The sequence below is a fragment of the Oncorhynchus keta genome, chromosome 29 (genome assembly GCF_023373465.1).
Source record: "Oncorhynchus keta strain PuntledgeMale-10-30-2019 chromosome 29, Oket_V2, whole genome shotgun sequence".
NCBI lineage: Eukaryota > Metazoa > Chordata > Actinopteri > Salmoniformes > Salmonidae > Oncorhynchus > Oncorhynchus keta.
The window spans coordinates 40,932,948-40,958,079 of record NC_068449.1 but is presented as its reverse complement, the minus strand read 5'-3'; the positions used below and the strand labels follow the sequence as shown (position 1 = coordinate 40,958,079).

The 25,132-nt window shown below is 41.9% G+C and overlaps 1 protein-coding gene across 1 annotated transcript in view; it reads left to right on the top strand.

Annotated features, from left to right (window-relative positions):
• LOC118362901 (storkhead-box protein 2-like) overlaps positions 1-24,384 on the top strand; it is a 34,888-nt gene extending 10,504 nt beyond the window's left edge. The window contains exons 3-4 of the mRNA XM_035743621.2: positions 9,400-11,818; positions 22,612-24,384. Coding sequence (XP_035599514.1) covers positions 9,400-11,818; positions 22,612-22,816 — 2,624 coding nt within the window. The 3' untranslated portion in view covers positions 22,817-24,384. The remainder of the gene's footprint in view (positions 1-9,399; positions 11,819-22,611) is intronic.
• The last annotated feature ends 748 nt before the right edge of the window (positions 24,385-25,132 follow it).

The window sequence follows — 25,132 nt, the reverse complement described above, 5'->3', positions numbered from 1 at the left end:
TGTTGGTCACAGGTACCTTTCAAGAAAAAAAAGGTAGAAGTGTGGATCAGAAAACCAGTCAGTGTGACACATCTCGTTCACATAGAGTTGATCAGGTTGTGATTGTGGCCTGTGGAATGTTGTCCCACTCCTCTTTAATGGCTGTGTGAAGTTTCTGTATATTGGCGGGAACGGTTGTGCACGTCAATCCAAAGCATTCCAAACATGCTCAATTGGTGACATGTCGGGTGAGTATGCAGGCCATGGGACATTTTCAGTTTCCAGGAATTGTGTACAGATCCTTGCGATTTGGGGCCATATATTATCATGCTGAAACATGAGGGGACGGCGGCGGATGACTGACACGACAATAGGCCTCAGAATCTCAGAACGGTGTCTCTGTGATTCAAATGTATTTGTCACATGCGCCGAATACAACAGGTGTAGGTAGACCTTACAGTGAAATGCTTACTTACAAGCCCCTGACCAACAATGCAGTTTTAAGAAAAATACCTACAGAAAATAAGAAATAATTAAAAAGCAGCAGTAAGATGACAATAGCGAGGCTATATACAAGGGGTACTGGTACAGAGTCAATGTGCGGGGGCACCGGTTGGTCAAGGTAATTGAGATAATATGTACATGTAGGTAGAGTTATTAAAGTGACTATGCATAGATAATAACAGAGTAGCAATACAAATAGTCTGGGTAGCCATTTGATTAGATTAGATGTTCTTATGGCTTGGGGGTAGAAGCTGTTCAGAAGCCTCTTGGACCTAGACTTGGCCCTCCGGTACCGCTTGCCATACAGTAGCAGAGAGAACAGTCTACGACTAGGGTGGCTGGAGTCTTTGACAATTTTAGGGCCTTCCTCTGACACCGCCTGGGATAGAGGTCCTGGATGGCAGGAACCTTGGCCCCAGTGATGTACTGTGCCATACGCACCACCCCCTCGTATTGCTTTGCGGTTGGAGGCCGAGCAGTTGCTGTACCAGGCAGTGATGCAACCCGTCAGGATGCTCTCGATGGTGCAGCTGTAGAATCTTTTGAGGATCTGAAGACCAATGCCAAATCCTTTCTGAGGTGGAATAGGTTTTGTCATGCCCTCTTCACGACTCTCACGTAGAGAGCTATACGCCCACTAAAAACCACTTAGCACCTAGAGTGATGGAGTAGTAACTATTACCCATGAAAAATGAGTGATGTTGGCGAAAACAGTGGCAGTGATGGCCATAGAGAAGGAGCAGCTTCCAACAAAGACATTTTTGATAAAAAGGGTTCAACTGTCTCAGATATTTGGAAGTGGTTTGGCTTTTTGAAGTCCGACAAAGAGCAGAGCAATGTTCGGCGCAAATTGTGCCGTAGACAGGTGGCTACCAAGTCTGGTAATACGACAAACCCTTTTCACCTTTTTGAAGCAAAATCACTATTTGGAACATGCAGAAAGTTTGTTTATGCAACGGTATTGATAAACGCCACTCAAGCACCAGCCAATCGAGGGATGTTCACCCGACGCAGTCAGCACTGACAGCGTTTATGCCCCATGAGCAAACATCAAAAAGTCACAAAGACATCACAAATGCTATTATACATTGCATCGCTAAGGACATGCTACCAATTAACACAGTCGAAAAGGAACGTTTCAAGAGGCTTTTCAATTTAATTTAATCGCCGAGTGTAGGGAAAAAGTTGAGGAACAGCTCAAGACAGATTTGACATATTTTGCTACTACCACCGATCTGTGGTCTAGTTACACGCCAGAGCCTTATATTAGCCTCACTATCCACTATGTTGACAAAGGATGGAATCTTAGAAATAAACGCCTTCAAACATCATACTTTCCCGAAGACCATATGGGTGAAGAAGCTATAGCAGAGGGGCTCATTGACGCTCTCGCCTCCTGGGGACTCAGTCAAGACAGACAGGTCTGCATAACAGCGGATAGTGGTGCGAACGAAGGCCGCTTAAATCAACTAATGGGCCGGACTACAATGTTATGGACATCGTCTGCGCTTGGCCATTGGTAAGTAACCTTCTCAATTGTGTATATTGTATATATATATTTTAATCTACTGATTCAAGTTGAATATGACATTTGTACATAATTAAAAGGGATTATTGTGATTTTAACATTGTATTAAAATGTCTTGATTTCTCTTAGAGAGAGTGGGTAGAGACAAACGGGTGGATCGAGCAATTGGAGTGTGTAAGAAAGTGGTAGGTGCCTTTTCCTATTCGGGGAAAAAAGAAGAGAGAACTGGCAGTTGCTCAAAAAGAACACAGCCTACCCCAGCACAAGTTGGTGACAGAGTCGCCTACCAGGCGGATATCACATCAAAAGATGGTGCAAAGAGAAATGGAGCAGGAGAAAGCCAGTTCACAGGTTTCACAAGAAGACATTTAGCTCCCACCTATACAGATATAGATGTTATTGAGTCCATCAACCAGGCATTGACCCCACTCCTAGAATTCACAGATGCTCTGTCTGGTGAGTCTTATGTCAGTACTACACCTGTTCAATACAGAGGTCATGAAACCTGATGATGGTGAAACAGAGCTCACCCAAACCATCAAAACAATAGTCATGGACTATCTGAATGAGACATATGATGACCTAGCCATATGTCCTCCTGGACATGGCCTCGTTGGTCAAAACACATTACATCAAAGAGGAGGAGGTGGGCCACATAAAAGCAAGAGCTGTCTCAGAGATGGTCAATGAGGGACATGAGAACCCAGCACACAGGGAGATGTTGCTGCTGCTTCACCACAAACTGCCAGCTAAAAAGTGAAAGTCACTGGGCATTTTTTCAAAAAACTTTCTTACTACAGGTCTTACTGAAATCCAGCTGGTAGAAAAGGAACTCAGTTGCTACCGTCAGTCTCCTGAATCTGACAGTAATCCAGTCCACTGGACTGGTGGAAGATCCATCAAATAAACCGAAGCATTAAAAGCCTTCGGTTTGTTCAGGCAGGCTTGAGTCTGAAGCAGAAATGATCCTTTTAAACATTGTTTGATTAAAATTGTGATAATTATCATTAAAGCTAGAGACAGTAGACATACTTTTCTTTCTTGCTTGTAACTTGTAAGACAACTACCCCAACATAAATGATAATGTGCTATTTAGGCTAACAGTTAAAATGCATATTGACTTTCGCAATTAAAAAAAACAAAAATCTTGCTCATGACTTGTAAGGCTTCACAGCTTCATTTTTTTTTTGAGTTAATGTTATTTGTGAGTTCTGCTTCTGACAATAAATAAGAAACATTGAAGCCTTTGGTTTGTTTAGGCATTCTTGAGTCTGAAGCAGATATGCACCTTTTTAAACATGATTTGATGAACATTGTGATACTTATTGTTATCGAATGGAAAAAAAGAATATAAATAATATAAAACTTTCAGTGTGACTGAAGTATGTTTTGAGTTGAATGATGTAAATGATTAGAACGTTGTAGGACATTATTTGGGTAGAGAAATATGATGACAGCTCTAGTGATGACGGCGCTTTGAAAATTATTTTTGTGATTATTGAAGAACTATGTAGAATACAGTGCATTTCAGAAAAGTTCAGACCCCTTGACTACTTCTAAATTGGATTAAGTTGAGTTTTTTTACCCCTCAACAATCTACACACATTAAACCATAATGACAAAGCAGACTGTTTTTTAGAAATTAAATATCACATTTGCATAAGTATTCAGACCTTTTACTCAGTACTTTGTTGAAGCACCTTTGGCAGCGATGACAGCCTCGAGTCTTCTTGGGTGTGACTCTATTTGGGGAGTTTCTCCCATTCTTCTTTGCAGATACTCTCAAGCACTGTCAGGTTGGATGGGGAGGGTCGCTGCACAGCTATTTTCAGGTCTCTCCAGAGATGTTCGATCGGGTTCATGTCCGGGCTCTGGATGGGCCACTCAAGTTCATTCAGAGACTTGTCACGAAGCAACTCCTGTATTGTCTTGGTTGTGTGCTTAGGATCGTTGTCCTGTTGGAAGATAAACCTTCATCCCAGTCTGAGGTCCCGAGCGCTCTGGATCAGGTTTTCATCAAGGAACTCTCTGTACATTGCTCCGTTCATCTTTCCCTCGATCCTGACTAGTCTCCCAATCCCTGCCACTGAAAAACACCCTCACAGCATGATGCTGCCATCACCATGCTTCACCTGGTGCCAGGTCTCCTCCAGGTGTGATGCTTGGCATTCAGGCCAAGGAGTTCAATCTTGGTTTCATCAGACTACAGTATCTTGTTTCTCATGGTCTGCGAGTCCTTTAGTGGCCTTTTGGAAAACTCCAAGTAGGCTGTCATGTGCCTTTTTTACTGATGAGTGGCTTCCGTCTGGCCACTCTACCATAAAGGCCTGATTGGTGGAGTGCTGCAGAGATGGTTGTCCTTCTGGAAGGTTCACCCATCTCCACAGAGGAACACTGGGGCTCTTTCAGAGTGACCATCGGGTTCTTGGTCACCTCCCTGACCAAGGCCCTTCTCAAGGCCCGATTGCTCAGTTTGGCCGGGCAGTCAGCTCTAGGAAGAGTCTTGGTGGTTCCAAACGTCTTCCATTTAAGAATGATGGAGGCCACTGTGTTCTTGGGGACCTTCAATGCTGCAGACATTTTTTGGAATACTTCCCCAGATCTGTGCCTTGACACAATCCTGTTTCGCAGCTCTACGGGTAATTGCTTCAAGCTCATGGCGTGGTTTTTGCTCTGACATGCACTGTCAACTGTGGGACCTTATACAGACAGGTGTGTGCCTTTCCAAATCATGTCCAATCAATTTAATTTACCACAGATGGACACCAATCAAGTTGTAGAAACATCTCAAGGATGATCGATGGAAACAGGATGCACCGGAGCTCAATTTTGAGTCTCATAGCAAAGGGTCTGAATACATATGGAAAAAAAGATATATTCTAAAAACCTGTTTTTGCTTTGTCATCATGGGATATTATTTGTTGATTAATGATTAAAAATATTTAATCCATTTTAGAATAAGGCTGTAAAGTAACAAAATATGGGGAAAGTCAATGCGTCTGAATACTTTCCGAACTCACTGTATGTAGACCTACTGATAGCTAGCTTTTGGCTAAAAGTACATTTCCTGAAGAAAATGTGGTGTGTGTGTGTGGTGCCAGCTTCTTTTGAAGTATGTGTGGTTTCGAAATATGTTATAGTCGTGGTAGTGTTGTGCGCCGCCCAATGGGACTCCAATCACGGCTGGTTGTGATACAGCCTGGAATCGAACCAGGGTCTGTAGTGATACCTCTAGCACTGAGATGCTGTGCCTTACACCGCAGCACCACTCGGGAGCCCCCTGAGTGACTGTTTATAGTTGAAAAAGTAGATAGATGAAAAGATTGAATGATTTGATTGGTTTATAGGATAGGACAGCCTGAACATTGGGTTGGTGTCGTCTCTAGCTTGAACTATTCAAGAGTTACAATTATTGTTGTTGGGTATTATATGCTAATGTATCCTCATTTAGGTAGTAATAATTTATAGTGGAGACCAGAGCTAGCTAGCTATGCCCAGGACCAGAGCTGGGGTCAGAGCTAGTGCAGACCAGATCGGTAGTTGTGGTCAGTAGTTCTGTAGTTGTATTGCAGGTTCTTTGGACCCTACAGTATAGACATGGTCAGTACTTGTGTGGTTGTGGTCAGCATTTTTGCTTTTGTGGTCATTAGTTGTGCGGTTCAGTAGTTTTGTGATCAGTAGTTGTGTGGTTGTAGTCAGTAGCTGTGTAGTTCATTGGCTGTGGTCAGTAGTTGTGGTCAGTCGTTTGGTAAGTACAGTTGAAGTCAGAAGTTTACACTTGGAGTCATTAACTTGTTTTTCAACCACTCCACAAATTTATTGTTAACAAACTATAGTTTTGGCAAGTCGGTTAGGACATCTACTTTGTGCATAACACAAGTAATTTTCCCAACAGTTGTTTACAGACAGATTATTTCACTTATCATTCACTGTATCACAACTCCAGTGGGTCAGAAGATTACATACACTAAGTTGACTGTGCCTTTAAACAGCTTGGAAAATTCCAGAAAATGATGTCATGGCTTTAGAAGCTTCTGATAGGCTAATTGACATAATTTGAATCAATTGGAGGTGTACCTGTTGATGTATTTCAAGGCCTACCTTCAAACTCAGTACCTCTTTGCTTGACATCATGGGAAAATCAAATCAGCCAGGAACTCAGAAAAAAAATTGTAGACCTCCACAAGTCTGGTTCATCCTTGGGAGCAATTTCCAAACGTCTGAAGGTACCACATTCATCTGTACAAACAATAGTACGCAAGTATAAACACCATGGGACCACACAGCCGTCATACTGCTCAGGAAGGAGACGCGCTCTGACTCCTAGAGATGAATGTACTTTGGTGCGAAAAGTGCAAATCAATCACAGAACATCAGCAAAGGACCTTGTAAAGATGCTGGAGGAAAAAGGTACAAAATTATCTATATTCACAGTAAAACTAGTCCTATGTCGACATTACCTCAGGCCCCTCAGGCTGCTCAGCAAGGAAGAAGCCACTGCTCCAAAACCGCCATAAATAATCCAGAATACGGTTTGCAACTGCACATGGGGACAAAGATCGTTCTTTTTTGAGAAATGTCCTCTGGTCTGATGAAACAAAAATAGAACTGTTTGGTCATAATGACCATTGTTATGTTTGGAGTGAAAAGGGAGAGGCTTGCAAGCCGAAGAACACCATCCCAACCATGATGCACAGGGGGTGGCAGCATCATGTTGTGGGGGTGCTGGTGCACTTCACAAAATAGATGGCATGATGAGGAAGGACAATTATGTGGATATATTGAAGCAACATCTCAAGACATCAGTCAGGAAGTCAAAGCTTGGTCCAAATGGACAATGACCCCAAGCATACTTCCAAAGTTGTGGCAAAATGCCATAAGGACAACAAAGTCAAGGTATTGGAGTGGCCATCACAAAGCCCTGACCTCAATCCTATAGACAAGTTATGGGCAGACCTGAAAAAGCATGTGCGAGCAAGGAGGCCTACAAACCTGACTCAGTTACACCAGCTCTGTCAGGAGGAATGGGCCAAAATTCACCCAACTTATTGTTGGAAGCTTGTAGAAAGCTACCTGTTACGTTTGACCCAAGTTAAACAATTTAAAGGCAATTCTACCAAATACTAATTGAGTGTATGTAAACTTCTGACCCACTGGGAATGTGATTAAAGAAATAAAAGCAGAAATAAAAAATTATCTCTACTATTATTCTGACGGTTCACATTCTTAAAATAAAGTGGTGATCTAACTGACATAAGACAGGGAGTTGTTACTGGGATTAAATGTCACGACGAATTAAACAAATTAAACACTCAGTTTAAATGTATTTGGCTAAGCTGTATGTAAACTTCCGACTTCAACTGTAGCTGTGTATTCAGTAGTTGTGTGGTTGTGGTCAGTAGTTGTGGTCAGTAGTTTTGTGGTTGTGGTCAGTAGTTTTGTGGTTGTGGTCAGTAGTTTTGTGGTTGTGGTGGTCAGTAGTTGTGTGGTTGTGGACAGCAGTTGTGGTCAATAGTTGTGGTCAGTGGTTTGGTAAGTAGCTGTGTATTCAGTAGTTGTTTGGTTGTGGTCTGTAGTTGTAGTCAGCATTTGTGGTTGTGGTCAGTAGTTATTTGGTTGTGTGGTCAGTAATTTAGTGGTTGTGGTCAGTAGTTTAGGTCAGTAGTTATGTGGTCGTGGTAAGGAGTTGTGTTCAGTAGTTATTGTCAGGAGTTATGGTCTGTAGTTGTGTTTTTTGTGGTCAGTAGCTGTGGGTATTATTTGTGTGGTTGTGGGTAGTAGTTTAGGTCAGTAGTTGTGGTCATTACGTTTTGGGCAGTAGTTTTTGTAAATAGTTGTTGTGGTCTGTAGTTGTGTGGTTGTGGTCAGTAGTTGGGGTCAGTAGTTAGGGTCAGTAGTTATGGTTAGTAGTTGTGTGGTTGTGGTTCAGTAGTTGTGTGGTCAGCAGTTAAGTGATTGTGGTCAGTTGTGGTCAATAGTTTTAGTTATTAGATGTGGGCAGTAGCTGTGGTCTGTAGTTGTGTGGTCATGGTCAGTATGTGGTCAGGAGTTGTGTAGTCAGTAATTGTGTGGCTGTAGTCGATAGTTGTGGTGAGTAGTTGAAGTCAGTAGTTTTGTGGTCAGTAGTTTAGTGATTGGTCAGTAGTTGTTTGGTCAGTATTTGTGGTCGGGAGTTGTGTGGTTGTGGTCAAGAGTTAATCTGTAGGTGTGTTGTGGTCAGTAGTTGTTGGTAGTAGTGGTGTTCGGGAGTTATGCTTAGTAGTTGTGCTCAGTAGTTGCGGTAAGTAGTTGTGTGGTTCAGTAGTTGTGTGGTCAGTAGTTGGTTGCAGTCCGTAGTTGTGTGATTGTGGTCAGTAGTTTTGGTCCTTAGTTATGTGGTTGGTCAGTAGTTGTGTGGTTGTGTTCAGTGTCTAAACTACTTTTGTTGTCTTTGAAAACTGAAAGAAGTGCAATGAGAAGTGATGGGTGAAATATCTAGAGTGAATGGTGGCAATTGTTATCCGTTTGCTAGGCAACAGTTGCCTTGGCAAACTAAATAAATACTGCACTCTGAACCACAAACATATTTGCTAGATTCATGATAGTGTTGTTAGACAAAGCAAGGAAAGTGAACTTTAAAACGTGATATATTGCTATTGAAATGTGCAGCTGTTGTTGGTAAGCAATGAATCTGCTAGCTTCTGACATGACTTACTGCATCCATAAAGAGAAAGGTTGATGGGTTACAGCTCTATCTATTGATTGGTAGAAGCTATTTCTTATCCACTTTCCAATTTGAATAGCTTTTTTGGAAAGTGGTCAACATTTCAGTTATTTATAAAAAGTTACAAAAGCTGTTGATGCGGTTACTAAAACAGCGGAATATTATCAGAACATTTTTGTTCATCATTCAGATTTGAAAAGCAGAGAAGTAGAGGAAGATTTCATATGCTCTAACTTTTTGTCTAAGTTATTGGCCAAGTGGTCAAAGTAGAGGATTTGTGTCAAAAGTTGCATTTACAGTGTGTTGGAACTGATGATGTCACAATGGGGCCTTTAGAATTATGAGGATTTGCCATGAAAGTTGTTGGAGGACAAAAATAAGAACAATAAAAATGTATAACTTAAAAAGTAGAAAATATATCAATAAATTGTAGGGAAGCACACTATTCCTGACCAATCTACACATTTTAAAGTTTGAAATTATTTTCTAGCTTAAACGGTGTAAGAGGAGAAGCGACCTAAATAATAATGGTAAAAGGTATGACGAAGATTTAAAGTTGAGACTTTTGCTTTGCAAGTCCCACCTAAAAACACTTCACTCTTGAAATGTAAGTCATAGAACTTTGGTTTTTAACTGCTGATGTGACTGTAAAACTGTTCTTTCCCCCCATCTGTGTTTCCCTCAGGTGTTCCGACACCGAGCTCGGAAATTCTGCGACACACCCTAAACATGCTGGTGCGAGAGAGGAAAATCTACCCAACACCTGAGGGCTACTTCATTGTCACTCCCCAGGCCTACTTTATCACCCCCAACCTCATCCGATCCAACAGCAAGTGGTACCACCTGGACGACCGGCAGCAGCAACAACAACAGCAGCAGTGTACCTCCCCACAGTCGGGCACCATCACACCCTCCACCCCGGGCTGCACGAGGGAGAGGCCCAACCAGAAGAACCACGGTGACTCCTACAACACGTACCGCGATGATACACCCATTCCTCATGCCCCGGCTTACCAGAGGAAGTCTCCCAAGGAGCCTCGGGGAGAGCCCCCCTCCTACCCTGAGCCCCCTCCGGCTCCCGTTCAGACGTCACAGTTGCAAGAGCCTCTGATGGACAAGAGCAAGAGCAATGCCCCCTTCCCCTACAAGACTGACACGCTGACCAAAAAAAAGGAGGGCAGTGGTGGTGGCAGCAGTGCCGAGAAGCAATCAAAGAAATTTGGGCTGAAACTGTTCAGGCTGAGCTTCAAGAAAGACAAGCTGAGGCAGCTGGCCACGTTCTCGGCCCAGTTCCCCCCAGAGGAATGGCCCCTCCGCGATGAGGACGCGCCTGCCATCACCATCCCCCGCACTGTGGAGATGGAGATCATCCGGCGGATCAACCCAGACCTGACGGTGGAGAATGTGGCACGCCACACGGCCGTGATGAAGAGGCTGGAGGAGGAGCGCGCCCAGAGGAGAAAAGCAGGCAGCTCGGCTGAGCACAGTGCACGCAGTCGGAGGAGCCGTGGTCACCGTCGGGTGCCGCACGGCAAGTCCCGTTCACACAGCAAGGCTCGCGTCTCCCGGGGTGGCCCGTCCGAGAGTTCCAACCTGGACATGGCCATGGTGGACAGGGATTACAGCCGCTTCTTCAGCCACTCGCTGGTGCGCTCCCCTCGTGAGGCCATGTACACATTGGAGCGCAAACGAAGCGGCGGGACTTACATAGTCCACAGTAACCCCAACATCCCAGAGTCCCACTTCCCCGTCACCCCAGAGTGGGACGTGTCCGGAGAGTTGGCGAAAAGGAGGACAGAGATGCCTTTCCCCGAGCCCTCGCGCGGGACATCCAGCGGGAGAGTGCACCGAAGCCACAGTCAAACTCAAGAAGGAAGGAAGTCGCGCGACGAGATGCCCGATCAGGCTAAGGAGAGGTCCCGCTCCATGGATAACGCTTTGAGCCCTCTGGGAGGAATGAGCACCTCTTTGGGGATGTCAGAGGACTATGAGCGGAGTCCCGACGAGCGGAGTCATTACTACACAGATGATGGGACTTTGCGGGCCTCCCAGAAGTCGTCCCACTACTCAAGGATCATGTTCTCGGCTGCCAAGTTCAACTCTGAAATGTATGTGCCTGATTTGGGGAAGGGGAGCTTAGGGAAGGGGAGCTTGGACGAGTCTAGGATCCGAAGCCCACTGGAAAGGAACAAGAGCAGAGACAGCTTGCCGGCCTACAGTGATCTGAAGGGACTCTCGCCCAAGCCCTCGGCGGACGACTACTTCCAGTGCAATACGTCGAACGAAACAATCCTTACCGCCCCTTCACCTCTGTCAAAAGCAGACCACGACACGTTAACCTCGTCTGAGGGAATCCGGAAGGGCACTCCGGCTGATCGCCACACCCCTCACCTTACCTCTCCCCTCACAATGGAATACAAAGAGGACTCTTTGGCAAAGGGACAAAACGGCTCAAAACGGCCAACACCAAGCCAGACCCCAGAGCCCATGCCTAATGGACGTTTGATACAACACCAACACAACGTAGACCCTGGAGGGGGAGGCGGTGGTGGTGGGGCAGACAAGAGGAAGGAGATCTTCAGCAAGGACACTTTGTTCAAGCCTCCACACAACGCGTTGACTGCAGGCTACGTGGACGGCACCTACACCAAGTCGGGCACCCTGCGAAAGACCCCACACATCAAATCAGCCGATGTTCTTGACAATCTAGAGGCCCAGCAGCCTTCGAATTCAGCAGCTTCCCCCGCTTCCGCCCTGGGCCTCCAGGGCTCTGAGCCAGCGGTCCCGTCAGCCTCCGAGGCCGCCTTTGACTACTACAATGTGTCGGACGATGACGAGGAGGAGGTGGTGGTGGAGGAGGCCTCACGGGAGGAGTTAGTGGCGGCAGAGGTCAAAGGGCACGGGCAGGGTGAAGTCGGAACCATGCAGTGGCTTCTGGAGCGGGAGAAGGAGCGTGATCTGCAGCGCAAGTTTGAGACTAACCTCACGCTGCTCAGCCCCAAGGAGACAGAGAACAGTAGCAGCCAGAAGTCAGCACATTCGGCACGTCTGGATAGCATGGACAGCAGCAGTGTGACTGTAGACAGTGGATTCAACTCCCCAAGGTAAGCTGAACCCAGTTTGTCCACTACAGCAACCAGAGGGTTATGACCAAAGAATACACATAGAAAGTGGATATCATCACAGTCTGTCAAATGTAAACAGCTGGAGACAACTTGTAGTTTTTGGAGGTATGTTTCGTACACTCCGCTGCGGATTTGAGATCAAATGTTTTATATGAGGCGACAGTACAAAATGTCACCTTTTATTCGAGGGTATTTTCATAAATATCTGTTTTACCGTTTAGATAATGAATGCACTTTATGTCTCTTGTTCCTCCATTTGAAGGTGTCGTGAGTTTTTGGGCAAATTCACTTATAGTGTATTCAATTTAGTCAAACGTTTACTATACAAACGCATTGGAAGGCACTTGTTGATCTCAAATACAAAATGCTGAAGGATAGAGCCAAATTAAGCTTTACTTTAGCTTTACTGTCCAAATAAATACTTATGTTTTTGACACGACATTGTTTTTTTGTTTTTTTTATATCTATTTTTATTGGACATATAAAGAAATACAAATGACAAATTGAACAGATACGTCCTTTTATCTCTACTTTTTGAAACACCTTCCTCCCTTTAACAACAAATGCAGCATACATTTACATTTTTTATTTTATTTAACCTTTATTTAACCAGGTAGGCAAGTTGAGAACAAGTTCTCATTTACAATTGCGACCTGGCCAAGATAAAGCAAAGCAGTTCGACACATACAACACAGTTACACATGGAATAAACAAACTTACAGTCAATAATGCAGTATTTAATACAATACATTAACATTTTTTAAAACGAATTTACAATTGGAGATAATATATAATTATACTTAAGCACACAAATACACAATGTGTATCCTGTTGGCCAAAATTCTTACTCCTGATCAATAGAGGGCAACTGTACAAAAAAGGAAATTAAAGGCTGCCATCTCAAGTAAATGTTATCAGTAGAGCCTCTCGAAGTGTATTACATTTTTTCTAAGTGTAGAAAAGACATTAGATCTTTCAACCAAGATGATATAGTGGGAGGTTTGAAGGATTTCCAGTAAAGCAAGATCTGCAGACGGGCTATAAGGGAAGCAAAGGCTACAATGTCCGCTTTACTTTTAGTGAGACTAGGCAACTAAGATGGAACTCCAAATATACATTTGAAGTCGGAAGTTTACATACACTTAGGTTGGAGGCATTAAAACTTTTTTTTGTTTGTCTTATTAACAAAAAATAGTTTTGGCAAGTAAGTTAGGACATCTACTTTGTGCATGACACAAGTAATTTTTCCAACTAATGTTTACAGACAGATTATTCATTCACTGCATCACAATTCCAGTGGGTCAGAAGTTTACATACTTAAGTTAACAAGACTGTGCCTTTAAACAGGCTTAGAAAATTCCAGAAAATGATGTCATGGCTTTAGAAGCTGTTAGGCAAATTTACATAATTTGAATCAATTGGGGGTGTTACGTGTGGATGTATTTCAAGGCCTACCTTCAAACTCAGTGCCTCTTTGCTTGACATCATGGGAAAATCAAAAGAAATCAGCCAAGACGTCAGAAAGAAATTGTAGACCTCCACAAGTCTGGTTCATCCTTGGGAGCAATTTCCAAATGCCTGAAGGTACCATGTTCATCTGTACGAACAATAGTACGCAAGTATAAACACCATGGGACCACGCAGCCGTCAAACCGCTCAGGAAGGAGACGTGTTCTGTCTGCTAGAGATGAACGTACTTTGGTGCGAAAAGTGCAAATCAATCCCAGGACAGCAGCAAAGGACCATGTGAAGATGCTGGAGGAAACCGGTACAAAAGTATCTTTATCCACAGTAAAACGAGTCCAATATCGACATAACCTGAAAGGCCTCTTAGCAAGGAAGAAGCCTCTGCTCCAAAACTGCCATAAAAAAAGACAGACTATGGTTTGCAACTGCACATGGGGACAAAGCTCATACTTTATGGAGAAATATCCTCTGCTCTGATGAAACAAAAATAGAACTGTTTGGCCATAATGACCATTTTTATGTTTGGAGTAAAAAGCGGGAGGCTTGCAAGCCGAAGAACACCATCCCAACTGTGAAGCACAGGGGTGGCAGCATCATGTTGTGGGGGTGCTTTGCTGATGGAGGGACTGGTGCACTTCACAAAATAGATGGTATGATGAGGAAGGACAATTATGTGGATATATTGAAGCAACATCTCAAGCTTGGTTGCAAATGTGTCTTCCAAATGGACAATGACCCCAAGCATACTTCCAAAGTTGTGGCAAATGGCTTAAGGACAACAAAGTAAAGGTATTGGAGTGGCCATCACAAAGCCCTGACCTCAATCCTATAGATAATATGTGGGCAGAACTGAGAAAGTGTGTGCGTGCGAGCGAGGATGCCTACAAACCTGACTCAGTTACACCAGCTCTGTCAGGAGGAATGGGCCAAAATTCACCCAACTCATTTTGGGAAGCTGGTGGAAGGCTACCTGTAACATTTGACCCAAGTTAAACAATGTAAAGGCAATGCTACCAAATACTAAGTGAGTGTATGTAAACTTCTGACCCACTGGGAATGTGATGAAATAAATAAAAAATAAATAATTCTCTGTACTTTTATTCTGGCATTTCACATTCTTAAAATAAAGTGGGGATCCTAACTGACCTAAGAGGGGGCATTTTTACTGGGATTAAATGTCAGGAATTGTGAAACTCTGCCGAAGATGAGGCGGTGGGTGTCAAGATTAGGGAGGCTAAAAGAGATGTCATAAATCTAATGTCATCCCAGTTAGGGGCGAAACATTTGCAAGTACTACAGGGGTTTGGAAGAGGGTGCCACTAACTATTGTATAAGGATCTGAAATGATCTGTGAGGGTGAAAACTGTACTCGTTTGTGAATCACTATTGCTGTTCCCCTGACTTTGCCGTTAAACACGTGAATGAAAAACCTGTCCAACCCATGCTTTACGCAATCAAGTATGGTCATTTCTTGAAAGAAATGCAATATCAGTATCCAGCCTCTTCAGATGTGAAAATACTCTGGCACGCTTAATTTCCCCCCCACAACCGCAAATGTTTCATGTCACCAGTCTGACTGGAAGCCCCAAGATACCATCCTGACTTGTTGTTGAACTAGACATTAATCTTCATAAGAGGAGAAGTCAAATGAAAAAGAAAGAGGAAAAGAGAGATTGAGAGAGGAGCAGCATAAAAAAAATATATACAAATCCTCTAAAAAAGCAGAGCACAAGAATCTTTGGATAAATGCCAACATAAAGCCCTCTCACCATCCCGAACATTCCAAACATACACAAAAATAAAATGTACAGTACAATACACTTCAAAGAGAAAAAAAATGAAAACATACAAATCCTAAACTCGTCATTATTAACGAGACGAGTAGCAGGAATTCCCTTTTACTCAGCATCCGTTGATTACCCTACATCTCTGTGAGGTCAAACCAACCTCGGAAAGAAGATGCAATCGGTGGCATTTCAATGGCCATAAAATGTAGTCCACTAGGTGTCGCCACAGGGCAGAGTAATGAGAAACATTTTAAATGAACCAGTCGGCTATGAAAAGTATCGCCCCCTGAATTGTTAAATTGTTAAACGTCCTAAGGAGGAAACAATAAATAAAAGTATACAAACGGACAACTAGTATTGTGGATATGTACAATTAAGCAAACAAACCGTGGGTCTAAACTCTTCAGCTAGTGCAACAAATAAACAACAAGAGTACAGTTCGAAGAGAGGAGTGATATTATTAAACTCTAATGTCGTAGTGGAGACAAAGAAAAAGGGAATGTAACTGAGGACCGTCTGTGACCAACATCACCAACTATGGCCAACGTAAGCCACGGCAGTTCAGAATGTCCATAAAAAAAGAGTAAAAAATACAATTAAAATAACGGTGGACAGGATCGGTGTCTAACTAGCTAGTAATATTAGTATCCAAAATGATCTAAAGGCTGCCAAACTGCAATGTAGGCTATAGATTGCCATTAGTGGTGCAGCAAGTTCAAAGCTTTCGCAAAAAGAAAGAAATCAAAATGCTGCGCTTTTAAAAGTGATTGCCTTTGATTAGGAAACTGAACAAGATCAAATGGAAGTTTAAAGAGCATTGAGACAGCGTAGTATGTAATTGTCAACAACACAAACGAGTTATGTGCTGCTTCAAACATACTTACTGTAGCCAGCAAGCTTTAGCATATTTTTTATTTGACCTTTATTTAACTAGGCAAGTCAGTTAAGAAAAAAATATTATATCCAATGACAGCCTAGGAACAGTGGGTTAACTGCCTTGTTCAGGGGCAGTACGACAGATTTGTACCTTGTCAGCTCGGGGATTCAATCTTACAACCTTTCGGTTACTAGTCCAACGCTCTAATCACTAGGCTACGCTGCTGGATTGTTTCCCTTAGAAACGGATCAATACATGGCCCTAGATGTATACTTGCCAGTCCAAAAATTTTAGAACACCTACTCATTCAAGGGTTTTTCTTTATTTTAACAATTTTCTACATTGTAGAATAATACTGAAGACATCAACACTTTGAAATAACACGTATGGAATCATGTAGTAACCAGAAAAGTGTTAAACAAATCAAAATGTATTTTATATGGGAGATTCTTCAAAATAGCCACCCTTTGCCTTGATGACAGCTTCGCACACTCTTGGCATTCTCTATACTAGCTTCCACGCAGTCGCCTGGAATGCATTTCAATTATTAACAGGTATGCCTTCTCAAAACTTAATTTGTGGAATTTTTTCCTTCATAATGCATTTGAGCCAATCAGTTGTGTTGTGACAAGGTAGGGAGGGTATACAGAAGATAGGTAAAAGTCCATTATGGCAAGACCAACTAAAATAAGCAAAGAGAAACGACAGTCCATTATTTTAGGACATGAAGGTCAGTTAATACGTAACATTTTGTTTTTAAATGTAAGTTTCTTCAAGTGCAGTCGCAAAAACCATCAATCGCTATGATGAAACTGGCTCTCTTGAGGACTGCCACAGGAAAGGAAGACCCAGAGTTACCTCTGCTGCAGATGATAGGTTCATTAGAGTTACCAGTGTCAGAAATTGCAGTCCAAATAAATGCTTCACAGTTAAAGTAACAGACACATCTCAACATCAACTGTTCAGAGGAGACTGCGTGAATCAGGCCTTCATTGTCTAATTGCTGCACAGAAACCACTACTAAAGGACACCGATAAGAAAATAGACTTTCTTGGGCCATGAAACACGAGCAATGGACAATTGACCGGTGGAACTCTGGTCTGGAGTCCAAATTTGAGATTTTTGGTTCCAACCGTCGTCTTTGTGAGATGCTGTGTGGTTGAAGGGATGATCGCTGCATGTGTATTTCCCACCATGAAGCATGGAGGAGGAGGTGTTATGGTGTGGGAGTGCTTTGCTGGTGACACTGTCAGTGATTTATTTAGAATGCAAGGCACACAACCAGCATGGCTACCACAGCATTCTGCAGTGATATGCCATTCCATGTGGTTTGGGCTTTGTGGGACTATAATTTGTTTTTCAACGGGACAATGACCCAACACAACTCTAGGCTGTGTAAGGGCTATTTGACCAAGAAGGAGAGTGATGAGTGCTGCATCAGATGACCTGTCCTCCACAATCCCCCAAACTCAACCCAATTGAGATGGTTTGAGATTAGTTGGACCGCAGAGTGAAGGAAAAGCATTCCAAGTTAAGCTGGTTGAGAGAATGCCAAGAGTGTGCAAAGCTGTCAAGGCAAAGGGTGGCTATTTGAAGCATCTCAAATATAAAATATATTTTGATTCGTTTAACACTTTTTTTGTTACTGCATGATTCCATATGTGTTATTTCATTGTTTTGATGTCTTCACTATTATTCTACAATGTCGATAATAGTGCAAATAAAGAAAAACACTTGAATGAGTAGGTGTTCTAAGACTTTTGACCGGTAATGTATGTAGCCTAGTGTCCACACGGTCACTAGAACTAATGTTACCCACATAATACAGGCAGGTGAGAAATCATCCCAATTCAGGAATTCAATGTGCTGTCAGTAGAAGGACTCAGCTTCTTCAGGAGTTTCGAAAAATGGACCTTGCCATTAAAGGTGACACGAAGACGGGCAGGATAAATCACCCCAAAGTGGATTCCCTTCTTGTACAGAGTGGACTTGATGTCGTTGAATGCGGCCCGTTTCTTTACCAGGCTAGAACTGAAATCCTGATAGAACGTGATCTTGTGGCCTTGGAAGGGGATGTCACTATGTTCCCTTGCCCACCAAAGGACAGGCTCCTTTGTATCCAAGGAACCGCACTATGATGGGACGCGGTCGGCTGCCTGGGCGAGGTTTCGGTGCAAGGCTGCAGTGGGCTCTATCGATTTCACGGACATTGGGAAAAGCCTCATCGCCCAAAATTTCCTTGAACAGCTCCTCCATGAACTGGGTTGGAGATCCTGTCTCAGAATCCTCTGGCAGTCCAATCACGCAGATATTCTGACATTTTGAACATGACATCAAATCTTCCACTTGTAGCTGCAGAGACTTGTTGGCGGCGGCCAGATCATCAAGCCTGGTTTCCAGCATAGTGAGTTGGTCGCTGTGTCCCGGCCTCAACTTCCACAGAACCCCAGATGATTTCCACAGTTGCCTGAATTGGAGCCAGTGCAGCCTCCAGGGAGTTATTCAGCAATTCGGTGAGTTCTGCTGCCAAACTTTCACGTGATTTCGCCAGCTCTCTGGCAAGGATCTCCAGTGTTATCGGGTTAGCCGTGGCTATTGAAGCCTTCAATGAAGTTGGGATCGTATCTGAAGTTGATTTGGTCGAGTGTGACGTTTTTTTCCCGTCGATTTTCCAAAGCGTGTGACTAATTTGCGCATGCTAACTTAGGTACGCTCTATTACTTGGTAATTAAAATGACTTTTGAGGTCATGAGAAATAAAATAAAATAAAATCCAAATTTATTGGTCACATACACATGGTTAGCAGATGTTAATGCTTCTGTAGCGAAATGCTTGTGCTTCTAGTTCCGACCATGCAGTAATACCTAACAAGTAATCTAACAATTTCACAAAAACTACCTTATACACACAAGTGTAAAGGAATAAATAGGAAGTATGAATTTAGGCGAAACGTAGGATTATTTACAGAAGTTGCTGAAGAGACCTCGTATAACTTATTTCTACAATGCTCAACCGGAAGACGACACAACATTGTTACGGTATCTAGCAAAAGAGTGTAGGAGCAGTTGCCAACTAACACTAAAGAACTTAAGCTAGTTAGCTAACTATCTTTGAGGCAAAACATTTCACTTACTTAGTTAGTCAGGTAATGTACTGCTATTTTCTAGCAAACGTAATGCTGCCTCCCAAAAGGAGAAGGTGGCTCCGCTAAGGTTTTATTTTGATGTTTGTGATGTGTCCTCTTTCCAAGGGTATTAGCATTAGTAGAACAGACATTTCCATTCCAAGCAATATACACAGTAATAGCAAGCCAGTGGCTTGGCCATCCTATCCATGCATCATGTTACCACACACACCTGCTTGGCGCAGCTGTCTTTAGAATGGCATTAAAGGGATACTTCTAGATTTTGCCAACGATCTACTTCCCTGGAGTCAGATGAACTCGTGGATACCACGACCAGGGTATCCTGCCCAAGGGACTGCGGTTGAAAATTAGCCGGCTGGCTAAAACCGGCACTTTTACTGAAACGTTGATTAATGTGCACTGTTCCTGTAAAAATAAACTCAAACTCAAACTATTCTTATGTTTGTATGTCCAGTATCAAATCAAATTCAAATAAAATTGTATTGGTCACGTACACGTGGTTAGCAGATGTTATTGTGAGTGTAGTGAAATGCTTATTTTATTATTTTTATTTGATTTATTTCACCTTTATTTAACCAGGTAGGCTAGTTGAGAACAAGTTCTCATTTGTAACTGCGACCTGGCCAAGATAAAGCGTAGCAATTCGACACATACAACAACAGAGTTACACATGGAATAAACAAAACATACAGTCAATAATACAGTAGAACAAAATAAAACAAAAAGTCTATATACAGTGAGTACAAATGAGGTAAGTAAAGGAAATAAATAGGCCATGGTGGCGAAGTAATTACAATATAGCAATTAAACACTGGAATGGTAGATGCTTCTAGATCCGACAGTGCAGCAGTATCTAACAGGTAATATCTTAATGAAGTTGAAGGTCGTTTCATGAGCCAATGCTAACTAGCATTAGCGCAATGACTGGAAGTCTGTGTATCTGCAAGCTCACAGAGACACCCCCCCCCCAAAAATTGAAACAGGCCTACACACAATAAATACACCATAATGTCAGAGTGGAATAGTTTTACAAATTAGTTAAAAAAATAAAAGCTGAAATGTCTTGAGTCAATAAGTATTCAAACCCTTTTATGGCGAGTCTAAATAAATGCAGGAGTAAAAATGTTCTTAACACCTATTTTGGGCTGCAATCCCGTTAACGGGATGATATGACAAGTGCAGGGCGCCAAATTCAAAACAACAGAAATCTCATAATTAAAATTCCTCAAACATACATGTATCTTATACCGTTTTAAAGGTAGTCTTGTTGTTAATCCCACCACAGTATCCAATTTCAAATATGCTTTTCAGCGAACGCACCACACACGATTATGTTAGGTCACCACCAAACCACAATAAAAACAGCCATTTTTCCAGCCAAAGAGAGGAGTCGTCATAAAAAGCACAAAAAGAGATACAATTAATCACTAACCTTTGATGATCTTCATCAGATGACACTCATAGGACTTCATGTTACACAATACATGTATGTTTTGTTTGATAAAGTTCATATTTATATTTAAAAAATCTGAGTTTACATAGGCGCGTTACATTCACTAGTATCAAAAACATCAAGTGATTTTGCATAGCCACATTGATTCAACAGAAATACTCATCATAAATGTAGATGATAATACAAGTTATACACATGGAATTATAGATATACCTCTCCTTAATGTAACCGCTGTGTCAGATTTAAAAACTTTACGGAAAAAGCAAACCATGCAATCAGACGCTGCTCTGAACAATAGTCAAATTAGCCGCCATGTTGGAGTCAACATAAACCATAAATTACATGCTAAATATTCCCTTACCTTTGATATTCATCAGAATGCACTCCCAGGAATCCCAGGTCCACAATAAATGCTTGATTTGTTCAATAATGTCTGTTATTTATGTCCAATTAGCTACTTTTGTTTGCGCGTTTGGTACAACATCTTCAGAAAGTTGTATTACAGGTTGAAGAAACATTTCAAAGTAAGTACAGAATCAATCATTAGGATGTTTTTATCGTAAATCTTCAATGAAGTTCCAACCAGAGAATTCCTTTGTGTCTTGAGGAGGAACGGAACACAGGAAGATATCATGTGGTATGCGCGTGACCTGGAACTGGCTCTCTGCCAGTAGTCTGATTCATTCCCCTCTTATTCAGTCCCACAACACAGTAGAAGCCTCATTCAAATTTCTATAGACCGTTGACATCTAGTGGAAGCCCTAGGAATGAGTCTTCATTCATATCGCAATGGGATTTCAATAGTGAATGGTTTGAAAATATACCAACCTCCGATTTCTCACTTCCTGTTTGGATTTCTTCTCAGGTTCTTGCCTGCCATATGAGTTCTGTTATACTCACAGACATCATTCAAACAGTTTCAGAAACTTCAGAGTGTGTTCTGTCCAATACTAATAATAATATGCATAAATTAGCAACTGAGACTGAGGAGCAGGCCGTTTACTCTGGGCACCTCTGGGCACCTTTCATCCAAGCTACTCAATAGTGCCCCTGCAGCCATAAGAAGTTTAACAAGTCACAAAATAAGTTGTATGGACTCTTATGTGCATTAATAGTGGTTAACATGATTTTTGAATGACTACCTCATCTACAATTATCTGTAAGGTCCCTGAAACACAGATTCAACAAGAAAGAGCAGGGAGGTCTTCTAATGCCTTGCAAAGAAGGGCACCTGATAGATGGGTAAATAAATAAGATTTTGAATATCCCTTTGAGCATAGTGAAGTTATTAATTACACTTTGGATGGTGTGTCAATACATCCAGTCACTACAAATGTACAGGTGACTCAGTTGCTGGAGAGGAAGGAAACCGCTCAGGGATTTCATCATGAGGCCAATGGTGACTTTAAAACAGTTACAGAGTTTAAAGGCTGTGATAGGAGAAACTGACGATGGAACAACAATATTGTAGTTATTCACACATATGATACAGCACACTGGCTGGCTCGTAGGTGTATCTGTGGGTCTGGAAGAAAAGTGTGTGGCAATGCACTGCCATTGGTGCACAGCATGTTGGCTGTGCCAAAATGAATTGACAACCCAAATCATTGCCCACCAGATAGAAATGTGTCACGGGCTGGATCTGGCCAGCGGGCCTTGTGTTTGACACACAGGGTTTGAGATAGTCAAATTTCAAATGTACACATTACCTTGAAAGAAGTCTTTGGACAAGGAGAGTCTGCAATCCATGCTTTGGTTTATATAAACTAGCCACCAACCGCTAATATTATTCTAACCAAAAACACAATGTCCCCAAGTTAGCATGGTTTAAATTGCATGCCCAAATCCTCCCCAAGTAACTTTCAACTAAGTCATAAAGCTACACAATCAAATTTTTGGTTAGAAAATGAAAAGCTGTTGGTGGCAGTGGCTAGTTTACTTCCCACTTACTGTAAGTCTCTGTTGTCCCCATCCTCTAATTCTCTTTCTGTCCTCTCCTTCTCTTTACTCCACGGATGTGTCTCCGTCTCACTGTCGTGACAGGACACGTGAAAGCCTGGCTTCCAACACGTCGAGCATCATGGAGAGCAATAGACGACAGAATCCAGCATTGAGTCCGGGCCACATGGGCACCACCAGCATCGGTCCGCCTTTCAGCTTTCGCACCATCCCAGAACCCCCCCATACCGCACAGCCTGAGAAACTGCAGAAGTCTTCAACCTGCCTGGCATCCATCACCAGCGTCTGACCTGACATACAGACAGACATACATCAAGGCCTGAAATGGAGGACGTGGATGATTAAGGTTATGGTAGGGACCATTGGGGGTAATAGGGGGGGTGGAGAAGGCAGAAGTTGGGTCACGTTGTGCCCCCACCTTCTCCTCACCCATCCACACACACATGTCCACCCTCCCTCACTCAACCCCCAGAAAATCCAACTACTACTGGGCCTGTTAACCACACAGGCATGGCTTCCAGAGACTGTTTCCACAGCTTCAAAACTTCACTGCAAAAAAACAAACAAACAAACAAAATGACAACCACAAAATAAAGAAACTATCCTGACCTTGATTCATTTTGTCTCCCATTGCAAGAGAGCCAATCAGGAATGATCTTGATTTGGATTATATCGACTTTAATTTTGTTTTTGGGACAGATTTCCAGATTCCTCAATGTTGGTATTAGAGAAATGTAGTCACATTTGGGAAAATCTATACTTTTACGTGTTATTTCCAATCTATGTCCAATGAAATGTTTTCTATCAAGAATTATAAATAATTTATCAGGAGAATTATCTTATTTGTATGTTGATGTTGATGCACAGTATTAAAAATAATGAAGGAAAGATAAGGAGGTGGAAAGGCAAAATGTCAGAGGTTCCAATTTGTGTAGTGCAAAGCAAAATAGGCTATTGTAGTTCTATCCATACAGTATAATTTATTCATAAGTACAATAATGTATACTCAAAAACTTTTTTTATATTTAAGTGACTGAAACGAAATCATTCAAATGAATAATGACAATTTAGTAAGGGAAACGGTTGTTTTACATTGTTAGTTGAATTATTAAGTTTCCATCCTGGAGCACTAATGTGCCTTTTCTGTGGTATTTATGACTAAATAAAAAAAAGATTGAAAAAATTCTTTATCCAACACATAATCTCAGGTCATAAGAATTTATTCTCTTGAACACACGCACACACACACACTCTGTGATCTTGTTGGTGGTGTGTGAGGAGTTTGCCTTGCTGATCAGTGGCTCTCTGAGTGTTGTAATTGGTTTGAAAGGACTTGACTTTTCTGTTTGTTTCAGATGTGTTTGCCTTTTCACTACATGTTTGCCAGAGTGTGCATAGATGGACCATAAAATGGTAGCATCGGGTGCAAATTGTAACTATATATCCCAGGGGTATAGGACAGACAAACACCTTGTTTCCCTAAACATGTTTATCACTATCATTGCCAGAGCCATCAAGGCATTTATACAACTTATGTCTGCGGTATTTCTCCTTAAGTGTTGTTTTATGAAATTGACCGGCTACTAAATTGTCTTGCAAATTGCAAAATCTCACAAAAATATTAGAGCATGCGGAATAGCGAAGGCTACCTTGCAAGAGAATAGTGAAGAGTTATTGCAGTCCTGCCTCTTTATTCACAATATTGTTTGTATCACAATACTGTAAGTATCGTGTTTTGGGAATTTGTTTTTCTTGTACAGGTGCTAAGATTTCTATATGAAACGCTCTATTCAATCCTTAATGCTGAAGATCTGCTTTTTAGCATGATTGACAATTAAAGGCAATGGTTTGAAAGGACTTTACTTTTCTGTAAATTGTCCTAAAACAAGTATCAAAGCTACATTAGGGGTTAAGTTAATTACCCCCCACATGCAGAATTGCAATGTGCATTAGTGAAGGAATTTAAATATTTATGATGCCCATAAAACACAGTAAGTTTATTAATCTTGCATGATAGTGGTTAATTCATGAATTACACATCCAATTGTACAATTGTATTCACTCTTTACTTTGAAACTCTTTTTTTGAAGTTATGCAGTCTCCTCCCAGTGGTCAAAAATGTTGGTTGAAATGTGATTAAAGTTATGTCATATAACCTGATTACAACCAGTTAAAGATACCTTTTTTCTTAACATCAAGATGCCTGGGAAAGACTGTATAACCGGAATACGAGGAAAAGGCGTCTTTTTATGGTAGCTAAAGAAAACTATAAAAACATAATTTTACAATCATTAGCTAATGACATCACAAATTATAACTATGACATCACAGAATCACAAAATCTGAACTTGACCTCAGTACAACCAGTTTAGCCCGATTGTAAGGCTAGAAGATTAAATTTTTGTCACAACAAAAATGTGTTCATTATAAAACAAGTGACATATCAATATGCCCATGAATGTCATACATCACAAAGGCTATGTCAACCACTAATCAATGTCTGGTAACTTGGAGGATAGGCCAATGGATGATCAGGATCACACTTGATAAAAGATTATGTGAAATCCTAGAATATTATCGAGTTAATAACAGTGAGACGGAGTGG